Consider the following 13,618-nt stretch of genomic DNA (forward strand, 5'->3'; position numbering starts at 1 on the left):
TGCACATGAATACCTGTGTATGTATTCACATAAATCGGTACAGCTCTGTGCCTTTTACTACATACCTACATATGTATGTAAGTACATATGTACATACAAAAGTATGTAGATAAATATGTACATATGTATGTATGTACATATATGTATATGTAGACGTTTTATGCTTAGGCAGCATAATCATTCCAGCTCTTTGTTGATCGAAAAAAAGAAAAAAAAGCTTACATCGGAGCTATGTACATATGTAATATGTATGTATGCATGCTCTCCATGATTTCTTTCGTCTATCTTTCGTTTCTAGGCCAAACCGTGTTATGGGGCGTTCTTCTTGTTTATCTTCCTACATATGTATGTGTCGGTGGAAGGGCGGCTAGGAGGGAGAAAGAGATGATAACTTAAAAGAGTTTCAAGAGGTGGGAGGCCTCTTCAAGGCTTAGATAGAGTTAGAGAGGAGCTGTGGCTGCCGTTGCCGTTTCGTTCCCGTTTTGGAAAGGACGTTGTAAGGACAAGAAAAACAAGGCACTGGAACTGTGCGGGGGCAGATAAACATTATACGCAGCCCAGATAATGGTGCAGGCCAGCAACTGGCGGGAGATAAAAAACAGCCCCACTATGTACATTTGTAGATATGTACATACATATGTATGTATGTACATATGTATGTATGTACACTCGAATTGGGTCAATCGATAAAAGAGGAAACAGTGGAGAGGCAGGGGCAGCAGCACCAGCAGCAGCAGCAGCTGCGGAAGGAATCTAGCACATGCGCCAAATGGTGGGGCGGTGATGTGGAATGGGAATTGGGGCTGGCGTCTGGGGGTAGCTGTTGGCCACCAAGGAGCTTTTTCGGTTTTCCCATCGTTACAGTCACAGCCTGCCTCTTGGTAATCGCCATTACAGAAAGATGTAACATTCTAAGTACATGCAAGTACATATAAACATATCCATACATATGTATGTACATACATATGCATGTATGGATTTACATCCACAATGTAGAGACTTATACCATTACATGGATTCAGCAATATGAAATTACAACATCACACCCGCACTCGCCCCTTTCTCATTTAATATTTTATAGGGCAGCTGTCATTGTGCTCCACATACCACATACTCCATTCTCCACCCTCACCAACCATATTTACAGCCACATAAAACGAAGTTATGGGGAAGATTTTCATTCAAACATGCAAGCAGTACTGAATTTTTGTACCAGGTCTTATTAAATTTCGCCAAATACTCGAAATACCCTTGCCAAAAGAATATAGAGGGGCGTAGAGGAGTCTCTGACTTTGTTCATGGCCAAAGCAAAGTCACACACCCTACCATATGGACTCAGATTTATGAGATTGAATATTGGAAATCCGTTTGCATAGTCCTTACACAACACTGGCTCTGAATTCAAACAATTTGATTGGCTAAAATTTTAAAACGAGTACAAAGTCGGAAAAAAGTATTAAAAGTATTTATTTTTGAGATAGAATTTCAAAGTACACCAGTAGATATGTAGTGGATGCCATGTAGAATGTAAAAATAGTATTACACACTAATAACATATCTTTAGCTGCATGTAGAAAGTAGAATAGTTATTCTGCTACCGCTCACCAGGTAGCGCCACACTAATGTCCAGGATCTAAAGATGGCGCCACACAAGCATCTAGGACATCGTATCTAGGGATCGTTATGTGCATACATTGTACATATAAATATATTTATATATAAAAAATATTCAACATTTGAAACAGTTTTTAACTCAAAAACATAGCTAAACATTTTCACTTTTCCTCAAAGAGCTGGTGAAACTCGGACGGCGTCTTAAAGTAATCGACCAGCAGCATGGACGAGCGGTTGCCCAGCCTGTACATGATGTGGCTCCAAGGATTCAGCACGTTCCTGTACTCTGAAATTTGTCCCCTATCGAAGTAGTGCTTCACAGTGCCAAACGGAAGCTGGGATCCATACACAGCCACATATCTAGAAGGTGTATGAGACGGGATTTAGACATGGAGCCAGAGATATTTCGCTTGCAAAACTTACTTGTCGGCACTCTTATAGATCCTGAGGGGATACTTGGCCACAAATGTGCGTATGGCCAGGTTGATCAGTGCAAATCCTGCCAAGAAGTAATAAAAATCTGTTTCGTGGGAGACCAGCATGGAAATGTTGATTTTTTGGGTTATGCTCTCCAGGTTCATGCTGGTGCTAAAGTGATAGGCGGCCACCAGGCCCAGGGTCGACACCGTCGCCGTGGACACGTTTTTGGTCCAGCTCACATAGGCTTCTAGGGGAGCACGGTAAACTAATCTATATCTTTCCGGCAGCTGATCATCAAACAAAAGTTTACGCTCCACATCAGGGGTCTGCGCCGCAGTTCGCCACTTGCATCGCAGGGAGCTTGTCCTGAATGAAAATGTGCCGTTCAAAGCCAATTTATGAAAGATGCATCCTTCCAATTACTTACTGGAGGCTTCTGTGGATACCGGCGGATGTTTTGGGCCATGAATTAATAAGTTTCGAGGCTCGTAATAATTTTAACATTTTTACGCTTAAGCAGCTGTTCTTGACCGCGGAGTTATCGATAGAATCTACCCTCTGACCCTCAGAAATATACCATCTTATTTTAAAAATATACCTCAAAATCATATTACTAGATTTTGATTTTCTTTTTTCAGGCTTAAATATATAATTTTATTCGAATAATGTATCAATTGTCCTTAAAATTAGACAGTTTTCATAACTTTCTTTTATTAGATTGTTTACAAATTAAAGTTCAAACTAAAGTGGTAAACTGATAATTAAAGACTGTTTTTTTTCAAATCTAGCTTGTATTCTGGCAAACTCTGTCAGCACTGGTAGTCAAAGTTAAAACTGAATCAGATCCGTAAGCCTGACAACTCTGAAATACAGCTGAGCGAAAATAACAAAAATCAAAATAGACAAAATTCCAGTTTTCTTTAACTCATGGATTTGAAACGCTCCCCCCCGATGCCGGACATCGGAGCTGACCACAAACGACCTAGGAAGCACCACCACCGGGAAAACGGCAACGAGAAGCCGGCGGGCGATGGGAATCCGTTACATCTTGGCCAGAATTTGCCGCCATGCTTGCCCGGCATTTCCTCAGCCGCCATTGGAGCTCAGCCCGGCTCGTGGCTAGCAGAGTCCATCAATTCTGACTGCGACACAGTCTCGCTCCCGGAATTCGATAGGAATTCTCTATACAAGAAAGGTAACAGACTCTCTCGTGTCCGAATGCTCCTTTGCGTGTAATGAAAGTTTCTTCTTCGGGTTAGATCTCCACGGGAATAGACTGTCGCGTCGGGAGATGGCTAAGATACGTAAAGAGGACTCGCTAAAGTGCTTGGAGCTGGAGCGCGAGTTCGTCCCCAAGTCTTGTGAAGATGCTGCAGCCGTTGTGCTGATTATTCGGTTTCCTGATCAGGAAATAACGACATCCATGGTGACTGGACTATCGCCGGCAATCAGAGATGTGGGTTTGCCCAGCAACTTGGAGCCGCGCTACTGCTTGGCTCACCTGAAGGCAGGAGCGGATGTGGACACGACGATAAGCGCTATCAACCAGGTGCGATTCGGCAACGGCTTCCTGGTGGCAGAGCGCAAAGCCTCTTCCGAAGAGGAGGAGGCTACATTGATTGACCCGTGGTGCCTGTACGTGTCCAATATACCATTCAGCATGACTACATCGGCCATCAAGGGTTTCTTTGCCAAGTCCTTTAAGGTGGATGTTGGCGTCCTCAGGAGGGAGAAGCGTGCACGATACGCCTTTGTCCGCTACGCTTCCACCGAACTGGCCAGAGAGGCGTTCAAGGAACTGTCGGGCACTCCTCTACACAACCGCACCCTAACCGTACGCTTTCGGCGTCTAAAAAAGCGTCCCGTCCTGCTCAAATTGCCGCGCACCACATCGAATGTGACAATCAACACATTGGCCACAGACGATGACGATGCGGCGGATGTGGACTGCAAGGTTATCTCCCCGCCACCGCTTGAGTCCATCACAATCAGCGATAGCGATGGAAACTGCTCGGACTCGAATGGTGCCGCCAAGGAGAAGGGCAAACGCAAGAGTAAAATGAGCGAGCATGAGCTGGAGATTCAAAAACTGAAGCTGCAAATGGCCGAGTATGGAGCCATCATAAAGACCCTGCAGGCCAAACAAGAGATTTTAGGTGCGTAGCAGTGGACACCATTCTGTTGCATTGCAATCAGCAATTAATGCCTTCTTGTGTACCGTTTTCTCGCAGATATGACGCCCAAACTGGAGCCAAACTCGTTTCCGGAATTGTGCACACATGTTAGGATTCCGACGCCCGTCCACCTCATGCAAGACATCAAAGCGGAGTGCGCCTATTTGGGTCTGCCAGAGGTCACCACAGAGCCGAGCACGACGCTGCCCACTGACAAACTGCGGCAGGATAATGATCCTAAAAAGGCCCAAAGTAAAATGAAGCGAAACTTGACCCTTACATTGTCATGTCATTCCTCCTGTACTACTTAGAATCATTTTTTCTTGGCCGGCTGCTTTCAGGTCTCGCCAAAAGCCTAAAACCCGCCCAAGACAAGACCAAGGCATCAAAGGCCACCCAAGCCTCACCGGAAAAGGATGCGCGACTGGAGGAGCTGTACGCTCAGCTGGAAACCGACATCGATCCGTAATGGTAGCATGTTGGGCTCTGCAATTTCGGCTATGTAAATAACAACAAAGAGTCTGCTGTATTTTATTATTATTATTATTAGTTTTTGTTTTATTTGTTCTTTTCTTTTTCGTTTTTGCTTTTCACTTTTTGACTCTTTCGTTTCCAGCGTACATTTATGGTATATAAAATAAAATTATTACACATAATAATACGTAAATTAAATAATATTTCGGTTTTAAATATTAAACCCGAACAAGTATCGCTTAACGGACTGCCTTAAATATCGCTTATATAATATTCAAATGTACTCGATGATGATACGACGGGTCAGGTCAAGTCAAAGGTGAATTCACTGTTTGTTCAATCAAAAACTTACAACTTAAAACACTGACGACAGTTTGCTTACACAGCTCCAAGAACTTTAAGAACCTCTTGGTATTCCGCGTTCCACGTGCAGACATTAACAATTATATCTAAGCTACATAAATTACATTTAACATAGGGCGTCGTCAAATCGTTCATTTAATGTTTTTCCGATTGGTTTTCATTCTATCTAGTTCCTGGCATATGGCTCGTTAAATTTAATATCGCAATTTGTCATTACCAAAAACGGGGTAGACGCTAGACAATAAGAATTTCTGCTATGACATGACTCCTGATTGGTTTGGTTTTGGTTTGCTTTGCTTTGCTTTGTCGTTTCGAATGCGGAATGTTATCAACTATTTGTATTATATATTTAAGGCTGATTTTATTTACACAACAACAAAGATATATTTGATAAGGCACCTGTTTCACATGCTGATCGCATCGCATCGGATCGCTTCTGTTTGGTTTGAAATTTGTGTGTTTGCTTGGGGGTATTTATAAGCTTTTCCTCTCACTGTACTCGATATGATATGATGTTGCGCATATGAATTTCAAGCAACGTGCGGTAAAATTTTAGAAATTTTACTCGAGTTGTTTCGGCTTTCAGTTGAGTTCAGTTTTGTTCCTAAGTATGTATGTCTCTGGCTGCCTGCTCTGCCTGGCTCTCTTTTAGCTAACAATCAGTTTGGAGATGAAGCACAACAGAATGGTGGAGATCACAGTGTTGACCGCCGAGCTGCCTGTCAGCTGCGACATGGACATGGCACCGGAACCCGTCCTCTCGGCCACTTCCGGTTCGATGGGCTCGTCGTTGCTCTGATGATCGCCAACTGCTATGTGAAACGGGGATAATTTACACACAAAATCAAGTTAGTTAAGTATATAAATGAGCTAAAGATAAAACTAAAGGTTCTTAGGTGCACAAGTGGACTTACAACTAAGCTAAAGATATTTTTGGATTGGGTGTTTTTGTTTGGTTTGTGAAAGAAGCTCAAGAGTAGAATAACTTAAGTGAACTTAATGGGGGAGGGTAGAAATAAATAATAATAATTGATACAACATACTCTTCACTTTGTGCGCAAACGAATTTGAGTTTCGTTTCGTTTCGTTTCATTTATTTGGCTTGGTTTGGCTTGGCGTTTCGGCAGCGGCGCAGGTCTTGGGCGTGGCATGTTTTATATGTGTGTTTTTTTTATATATGTATATTTGTTTGTTTGTTTGTTCGGTTTTATTCAGACAGAGATCACTCAAGCGATGGATATACAAATGCTGTACCGTTCACAGTACAGCAGTCTAATGCTGGGACAGGCTACACACACACATTGACGATGGACTGGACAGAGCAGATGGCTGAGCACCAGGATAATCATTCCCCTAGAAGAACCTGTTCGTGAGGCTCCACATCCAGCCGGGCAGTACGCCCTGATTCGTTACTTGCGGCACTACACGTTGTAGGAACCGCAAGGAATTAAAGAGTGTTGTTTTTGGGTTGTTCCCAAAAATAATGAAATGAAAATTGTAAGTAATAAATTAACAATTCAGCAACAAAATATATACAATCGTAATTGAAGCGTGTGCCCTGTGGGCGTGGCATGTGGTGGAAGGGAGGTTGGGAGGAAGGAAGGTGCTCATACAACTACGCAACAGTTTGTGGCGATAACGATGACGAGAGGCAAACAAGCAATCGATCAACGGCAAAAGTCTACGCATGAATGTACAGTTAAGGAAGAGAGAGAGAGAGAGAGAGTAAAAGGAAGAGAGGAGCAGCAGCATGTCGACTACACGACTACACACACAAAAGAGTACACAAAAAAAGTAAGAAACAGCAGAAGAGTGAGAAGAGCAAGTGGTGGAATCAGTAGCAGTGAGAAGAGAGGGGCGGCGGCACATTCACTTTGAATTCTTCTGAAGTGATGTGCCGAGTGTATCAGTGTCTGTGTGTGTGTGTGTGGTTCGGAGTTGGAGTTCGTTTTTTGGTTCGTTCAGTTGTAGCTTTTGTTGTTTCTGTGTGCTGTTGTTGTTGTTGTTGGTGGTGGTTAATGGTTCTTGTTTTTATATCCGCGTCTCTTAAAGCCTGCAAGAAATATGTATACATATGTTTATATGTACATACAGACATACATTCAGAACATTGACAATGACAAATACGAATTTCATTCCGAAATTTCGGCTCTTCTTTTTTTTCGAATGCAAATTCAACGGTTATGGCCCAGGCACGTGCATGCAGTGTTAAGTGTGTGAGTGTGTGTGTGTGTGCATGTCGCTTTTTGTGGGTCACACCAAATAACGGTTAACGTGGCTCGCCTTTGTCTCATGCAGGTGTAAATCTTTTGTTTGCGTTGCTCTAGATTAGTTTAGTAGTGGGAATAATATTCATGCAATTACAGGTAGCAGGGCGGGAGATTTATAAGGTGAGTGAGTGTTTGGGTTGTGTGTGATTTGATCACAGGTGATAGGGGTGGAGGGGGTTTTTTTTCGGGTGGTTCAACCAAGCCATAGCCATTTGAATTTTGTGCCGGTGCGATGGGGGTATTGCCAAAACAAGGAAACAGTTGCACTCTTTTCGTTGTACGCAAAAAGTGTTGGAAAATACCATAAACTAAAGGGAGCAAATTAGGGGATTTTAGTCTGGGACAGAGTGGAAAAATAATATTATTATAAACATATCTAGATAAATACTTAGTGCTATAGAACTACATACGCTTAGACCATATATAGGGGGAGTTTGGTTTGTTTTTTGAGGGGGTTCATTGTGGTGTTCAACAAATAGTGTTGTAAAAGTGTTTGAGTATTAGGAGTGTGTTAGTAACCATAAGTAGTTGCTATAAATGTAGATTCTATGGATTAATCAAGTTAGTTATACATGGTATGGTGCTCAGGCTGGGATCGTTGGCGAGGCGTTAAATGTTGCGGCTTAAAAGCTAGGTAGATGGTTTTGCTTTTGATCTGGGGGATCCCAGATCCCGGTTAGTGAGACCGACTGACCAGTAGTTTGTTGTTGTATCTGTAGCTGTTTATTCTTGGTTTATATCATTGAATAATCTCTTTAAACTGTAAGCAAAATATTTGATTATTTCCCCAGCATTTCAATTATATTTGTTCCTTAGTTTTTAGACTTTTTTTGTACATGGTATGCTAATTGAGTTCGGTTCCAAACACCCAAAGAAGACAGACAAACGTTGGTTAGGTTTTGTTAATGGAAAAATTACATCAAAAATCAAAATTAATACAGTTTTCAGTGTTAGTTTTGGTGTCAATTAAAATAGTTAAAACCGAATACCAAGTGGAATAAAATTAAACATAATGAGAGAGTTAAAGTTAAGGTTAGCTTTGAGTGGGTTAGAAAATGTAGAAAATGTTTATAGGAAAGAGTTTTGTGGCCCGAGCTGAACGCAGCCTGAGAACACAGAAACAAAACTAAAGTAAAACACCACAAAACATAAGAGAAAAATAATAATTAAATGTACAAAAAAATATACACAGAGTATATGTATGTATATAGTATAAACAGGGAGAGAGAGAGAGAGATAGAGACATTGCACATACACAATTAGTCTTTTTGGGTTTTGTTGTTGTTTGTTTTTCAATAAGAATTAAAATGTATTTCTTCCATAGGTAACAAAAGACAAACACATTCAGTTTGAGTAATAGAATTTCACTACAGGATACATAGGATACTAGGACACTTAATTAAACATACCATATAGATAGGATCTATAAACGTAATTCGATCGTTCTTTCGATCTTTCTTTTATATTATTGTAGTCGTTTCTTGACTCCTTAATTTGCTTCACGCTAAGTAAGTAACAACTCATACAAGATTGCTATGAGATCTTTTTGACTTTACAGAGTTTTCTGCATCGATTTTTGGGGCTCAAGGCTCAAGGCTCAAACAAAACTACCGCCACGTCGGTCCCACTCACCTGCGTCCAAATCAAAATCACTATTACCATCATCGGCATGCGATACCATCGAGTGCTGCTCGTACTCAGAGTCCGAACCCTCGACAATATTACCTGTGGACGAGGGCGTGTTCTTGCAGCCGAACCACCAGTGCGCCGTCGGTCTGGGGAAGGCAGGCGTGGCAGTGTCCACCTAGAAGGAAATCACACAATAAGTTCCGATCCAGTGATGGATTGAATGGATTAGGCTTACCGCAAAGCGAGCATCGTGGAATCGATAGTACTTGTCGCCCTTGAAGAAGTACGTGTAGCCATTGGTGTACTTGAGCGCCGCATCCAGATTGTTGGGCACACCCTCCCAGTTGGAGATGGGCTTGGGGTAGCTGGCCTTGACGGGCGGCCGCTTGGCGGGATCGAAGCGCCAGAACTTGCTGCCCTTGAAGAAGTAGATCTTGCCATTGCCTCCCCAGACCATGGCCGCGTCCAGATGGTCGGGTATTCCGGTGAATCCCTCGCTGATCTCCTTGGGGTAAACACCATCCATCTGTCGTCCCTGGTAGCGCCAGTACTGGGTGCCCTTGAAGAAGTACGTCTTTCCGTTCTTGTACGTGAACGCCGCATCGATGTTGCCCGGCAGTCCTGGCCAGCCCTTCGAGATGAGCTGGGGATAGCCCTCCTCCACGGAGTCCGTGGTCAGCTTGTAGAACTTGTCGCCCTTGAAGGCGTACGTCTCGCCCTGTGCCGAATTGAAGAGCGTATCGATCTTGGAGTCCTTGCAGATGCTGTCGTCCAGCGGCACCTTCGGTGGTGTGTACGAGGGACGCAGCGTGCTGGTCACTGGATAGGCATTCGAGGGCTTCGGCTGGCTGGTCTTCTTGCCATACAGCGACTGGATGGCCGCCTTGTCGTCATCGTCCAGCCTGAAGACGGGCTCAAAGCCGCGATAGAAGGGCGCCATCAGAGCCGAGCTCTGGTCGGAGTGCGACAGGCCGAGGGAGTGGCCAAACTCGTGGGCTGCCACCTGGAACAGATTGGTGCCGCGTGGCGAGCCAATGGTCCACAGCTCGGCGTCGTCGAAGTGCGCATCTCCGCCGAAAACGGGGAAGAAGGCGTGGGCCAAGGTGCCGCCCTGTCCATCGAAGGCATCGCCATCGCCATGCTCGCTCTCCACGAACCTGTGGCAGAGATTCGATTGAGTAACTGCTCCGAAATGTGCAACAATTTGTGGCAAACACTCACTTGATTTCGATGTGCACGGGGCCGGTGGTCTTCTTCGTAAAGGTTAGATCGGTGTCCTCGGACCACACGGCAAAGGCGCGTCCAATCTCAGCGTCGACATCCACGCGCTTCAATCGCTTGGGGTACTTGGACACCTTGTAGGTGAGGTTCTTGACCCGCCAGCGACTGCCCTGCAGCGCATAACGCTTCGAGCGACTGTCGCCGGTGCCCACACGATCCCTCACTCCGCAACGGGGCAGGGACATCAACTTGAGGGTCTCATCATCCAGCTCGCCGGTAATGTTGAGGCCGGCAAAGTTCTGAAACTCCTGTATGGCATTCAGCCACGTTGACTTGTCCTGGAGTCCACTGTTGGCAGGATTGCGAGCTGAGGCGGGCAGATAGCCGAACTGCGAGAGATACATCTGCGAAATAAAGACAGGAGGGAGTTGGGTGAGCTGAAGATCAATGGGTTGCGGTGCCGCTCCACCTGGGGTGGCGTGTCTTGACTTATGGCCAATCCGATTAGACCCGCTGCGGCTTTGTGCCATGTCCTGTGACACTGTCGCAGCTCTATCTGACTTGCATAATTTATGACTTACAAGCCACACTTGCTTGTAATTTATGGAGAGACTCACAGGCGGGAGGGGGCAGAGACATGCCTCGCGTACGATTATTCAATACGTTTATGGGGGGAAACTCAGTCTCGACGTGACTGACTGAGGTGTGAAAACTTCTTAATTGATCTCCATTGAGCATCAAGCATTAAGTTAAGGAAGCGTTTCAATTACAACCTCTGGCCGCGGCTGACTAATTGAGAATTGCAACATTGAGCAATCGAGAATAAAAACCAACAAAAAAGCGCAGCCTGCCTATTAGGGAAGTGCAGTCGCTCCACGGAGAACAATGCGAGGTTATCTTAACAGTTATCTCTTTATATAATATACAATGTACAATTTATAATGTATTGCGTTCTGTCTAATTTGTTTATAGCTAATGCTGTCTGACCAATTACAACGGCACAAGTGGCTTAGGCGAGCAAGTCGAGCGTCAAAGTTGAGTCCGAGAAACGAGAAAACAATTCTACGCCGCTGACTGAATTTGGCATGTGGATCAGGTAGCTTCTTCATTCCGTTTCACATTCATGTGTCGCACATTCTTAATGTTCCGCACTGTCTACGTATACGAGTATATTGTATAATGTTTTTTTCTTGCCGAATCTTGCATAATGCCAGCTGACTGTTAATTAAATTATTCCCGTACATTCGTTCTGAGGAAGTAAACATTTGGTTTATCGCATAAGTATGCATAGCTGGGCGCACTCGCTCAGTAATCTTTAGCTCTTCTGGGTGGGTAATCCACCGATCAGCTGACAACAGTCCACGGCTCTGACTCGGGCTCTGGCTCGGTCTCTGGCTCTGATTCGGAATCGTACTCGTACTCGCCTAAAGGTAAACGAACTTTCCTGGCTCTGTGGTAAACAAATGCAGGGTTCAAGTGACATCTCTCTCTCTCTCTTGATATGTCATATTCCCACTTGAGCATCGATGTGCGAGCTCAGAGCTAATTTTGACTGGCACTTGAGCTGGGGTACGGTTGACTGACTCATCCCCGAGTGACCTTAGGAATGTCTCTTTATGTAATTAACATAATTATTCGCTTGACTTTCGTGTATGCTGAACACCTTCCTCCCCGGGCAGGCACGCTTCGCTTGATTACAGAGCAACTTCTGCTTCTACCTCTGCTGCTACCTCGGTTCCCTCCGTTCGACATTCTGTCTGTTCGTGACGACTGTGATGCACATTTTGTCATAGAGCAAACATTGCAGGGCAAAGCAAGGTAAGGCATTGTTCTGAGGCTCAAAACGAGAGCCCCACTATCGGCCTATCTATCGGGCCATCGATAAGATAACTCCATTTGGCAACAAACAAAAGACACTCAATGCCTCCGCCCATAGCTGTCAGCCAGCAATTGACTCATTTCGTGACACATTGTTCTTTGGCTCTCTCTCTCCATCTGCTGGACGGGTCTCTGTGGATTCAGAATGTGCGTCACAAGGCGTCACAGAACGGAAGTCAGGCAACGAAACAGAACGGAAATGTTACTCTTGATTTTTGGGAGTCATCGATACAGTTCCCACCTGCTTCGTTCCCCGTTCCCCGATCCCATCTGTCGATTAACTAGTTAAATGCATCCGCATGCACAACGGATTGAGTTTTGCATGTGATCATTGGGCTGTGCTCGTGTGCTCCCTGACCATGCAAATGATTTGCAAATTACACACAGGTTGCCATTGCCCGGGGGGGGGGGGGGGTGCACCCAAGGGGCCAACAGCAGTTGCGGGTCACGTTTCAGAGGGCGTTGAAATTGCACTTCAATTTATTATTGGACATTGACACAGATTTTTGTTTGGGTTTGCGCTGTTTTTCTTTTGGGATAATAACGAGCGCATTTCAATGTTGTACCAAAGTGTCAACAAAGGAGGGCTCCAACCCCGCCCCAGCACTCGTTGCAAGTCCGTATCTCACCCGTCTGTGTCCGTCTGTCTGTCCATTCAGTAGGTTGGCCTGCTTGCCTGGTTTACTTGGACAGCAAAAACAAAGTTGAACTTGCTGGGTAGGAGCAACTGGAAGCCCAAAGGGGCTTTTGCCAACTCAAGACTGGGCCAACTGGGGCTCTGCCTGTGTGTGTGTGTGTGTGTGTGTGTGTGTGTGTGTTTTTGTGGGCTCTGTAAAGTATGCTACACTGAAGCAGAAACTCCAAAGTACAAACTTAAGCAACAAAATACTCGTGCCGCTGTGCAGCAGCTGCAGCAACCTTCAAATATTTAACACAATTTGCAGAGCGCAAAGTTTTTGCAACTTGCAATTCGATTTCGCCAGGGAAAACGGGCATGGAAATGCAAAAGTGAGGAGAAGCTTGTCGGAAAATCGGTAATGAATGTGGGGGAGGGAGTCAATGAACTCTCGGTTCATATCGAATAATATTGCTCTGGGAATGGGTGTGTGCGGCAGCAACAAGGAAGACCCAGGACATGCATAAATTATAAACAGAATCGGTTTGTGTACTCGTGTAGTCGTGCACGAGTGCTTGTGTACAGGAACAACTTGCAATTGATGGGCAAATTATAGCTTGTTCGAGTAGAAAATACTGGCTGGCCACCGTGTGGTGACTCCCACGCTTTCTGTTCTTCTTTCTCTATCCGTGGGGTGTGGAGGTGTGGAGGGGTGTGCGTGGGCAGTTAGCACTCGCTAAGTTTACGTTTCCGAATGTGGGTCACTCGGGTCGTTGACTTTCACCCCACTGCCAGCTACTGCCATCTACTGCCACCTCCTGCCACCTCCTGCCACCCCAGCACACCGCAAATGAACCTAGACCTAGTTGGCACAAAAATATTTGCGTGGGCTTCGGATACCCTGCCACAAGCGAAAGTCTCGACATTTGTGTAAAGGTTTTCCTTTTCCTTTTACAATT

General features: G+C 44.8%; 3 protein-coding genes across 11 annotated transcripts in view; 1 reads left to right on the plus strand and 2 right to left on the minus strand.

Annotated features, from left to right (window-relative positions):
* LOC117890916 (matrix metalloproteinase-14) overlaps positions 1–13,618 on the minus strand; it is a 30,350-nt gene that overhangs the window by 7,566 nt on the left and 9,166 nt on the right. For 2 of the 8 annotated variants that reach the window (XM_034796039.1, XM_034796038.1), the window contains exons 3-6: positions 10,166–10,569; positions 9,180–10,101; positions 8,948–9,119; positions 5,185–5,857 (exon numbers count right to left, since the gene is read on the minus strand). In XM_034796039.1, coding sequence (XP_034651930.1) covers positions 5,694–5,857; positions 8,948–9,119; positions 9,180–10,101; positions 10,166–10,569 — 1,662 coding nt within the window. In that variant the 3' untranslated portion in view covers positions 5,185–5,693. Of the gene's footprint in view, positions 1–5,184; positions 5,858–6,237; positions 6,467–6,847; positions 7,099–8,947; positions 9,120–9,179; positions 10,102–10,165; positions 10,570–13,618 lie in introns of those variants that run through there. The other 6 variants (XM_034796040.1, XM_034796043.1, XM_034796042.1 and 3 more) reach the window with 6 other exon arrangements.
* LOC117890922 lies at positions 1,716–2,606 on the minus strand. The gene is made up of 3 exons (XM_034796052.1): positions 2,462–2,606; positions 2,038–2,400; positions 1,716–1,974 (listed from the first exon to the last, which is right to left on the minus strand). Exons 1-3 carry the CDS (start codon positions 2,536–2,538, stop codon positions 1,776–1,778), a joined length of 639 nt encoding a protein of 212 aa, XP_034651943.1. The 5' UTR covers positions 2,539–2,606; the 3' UTR covers positions 1,716–1,775.
* LOC117890919 (protein painting of fourth) lies at positions 2,890–5,155 on the plus strand. Of its 2 annotated transcripts, none has more exons than XM_034796047.1 (4): positions 2,890–3,229; positions 3,294–4,190; positions 4,266–4,460; positions 4,520–5,155. In XM_034796047.1, the coding sequence occupies exons 1-4, from the start codon at positions 2,962–2,964 to the stop codon at positions 4,675–4,677; spliced, it is 1,518 nt and encodes a 505-aa protein (XP_034651938.1). In that variant the 5' UTR covers positions 2,890–2,961; the 3' UTR covers positions 4,678–5,155. The 2 variants fall into 2 exon arrangements, with proteins under 2 accessions (XP_034651938.1, XP_034651939.1); XM_034796048.1 differs by having other exon boundaries at positions 4,550–5,155.

This window comes from Drosophila subobscura, chromosome E (assembly GCF_008121235.1).
Source record: "Drosophila subobscura isolate 14011-0131.10 chromosome E, UCBerk_Dsub_1.0, whole genome shotgun sequence".
In the NCBI taxonomy this organism is placed as follows: domain Eukaryota; kingdom Metazoa; phylum Arthropoda; class Insecta; order Diptera; family Drosophilidae; genus Drosophila; species Drosophila subobscura.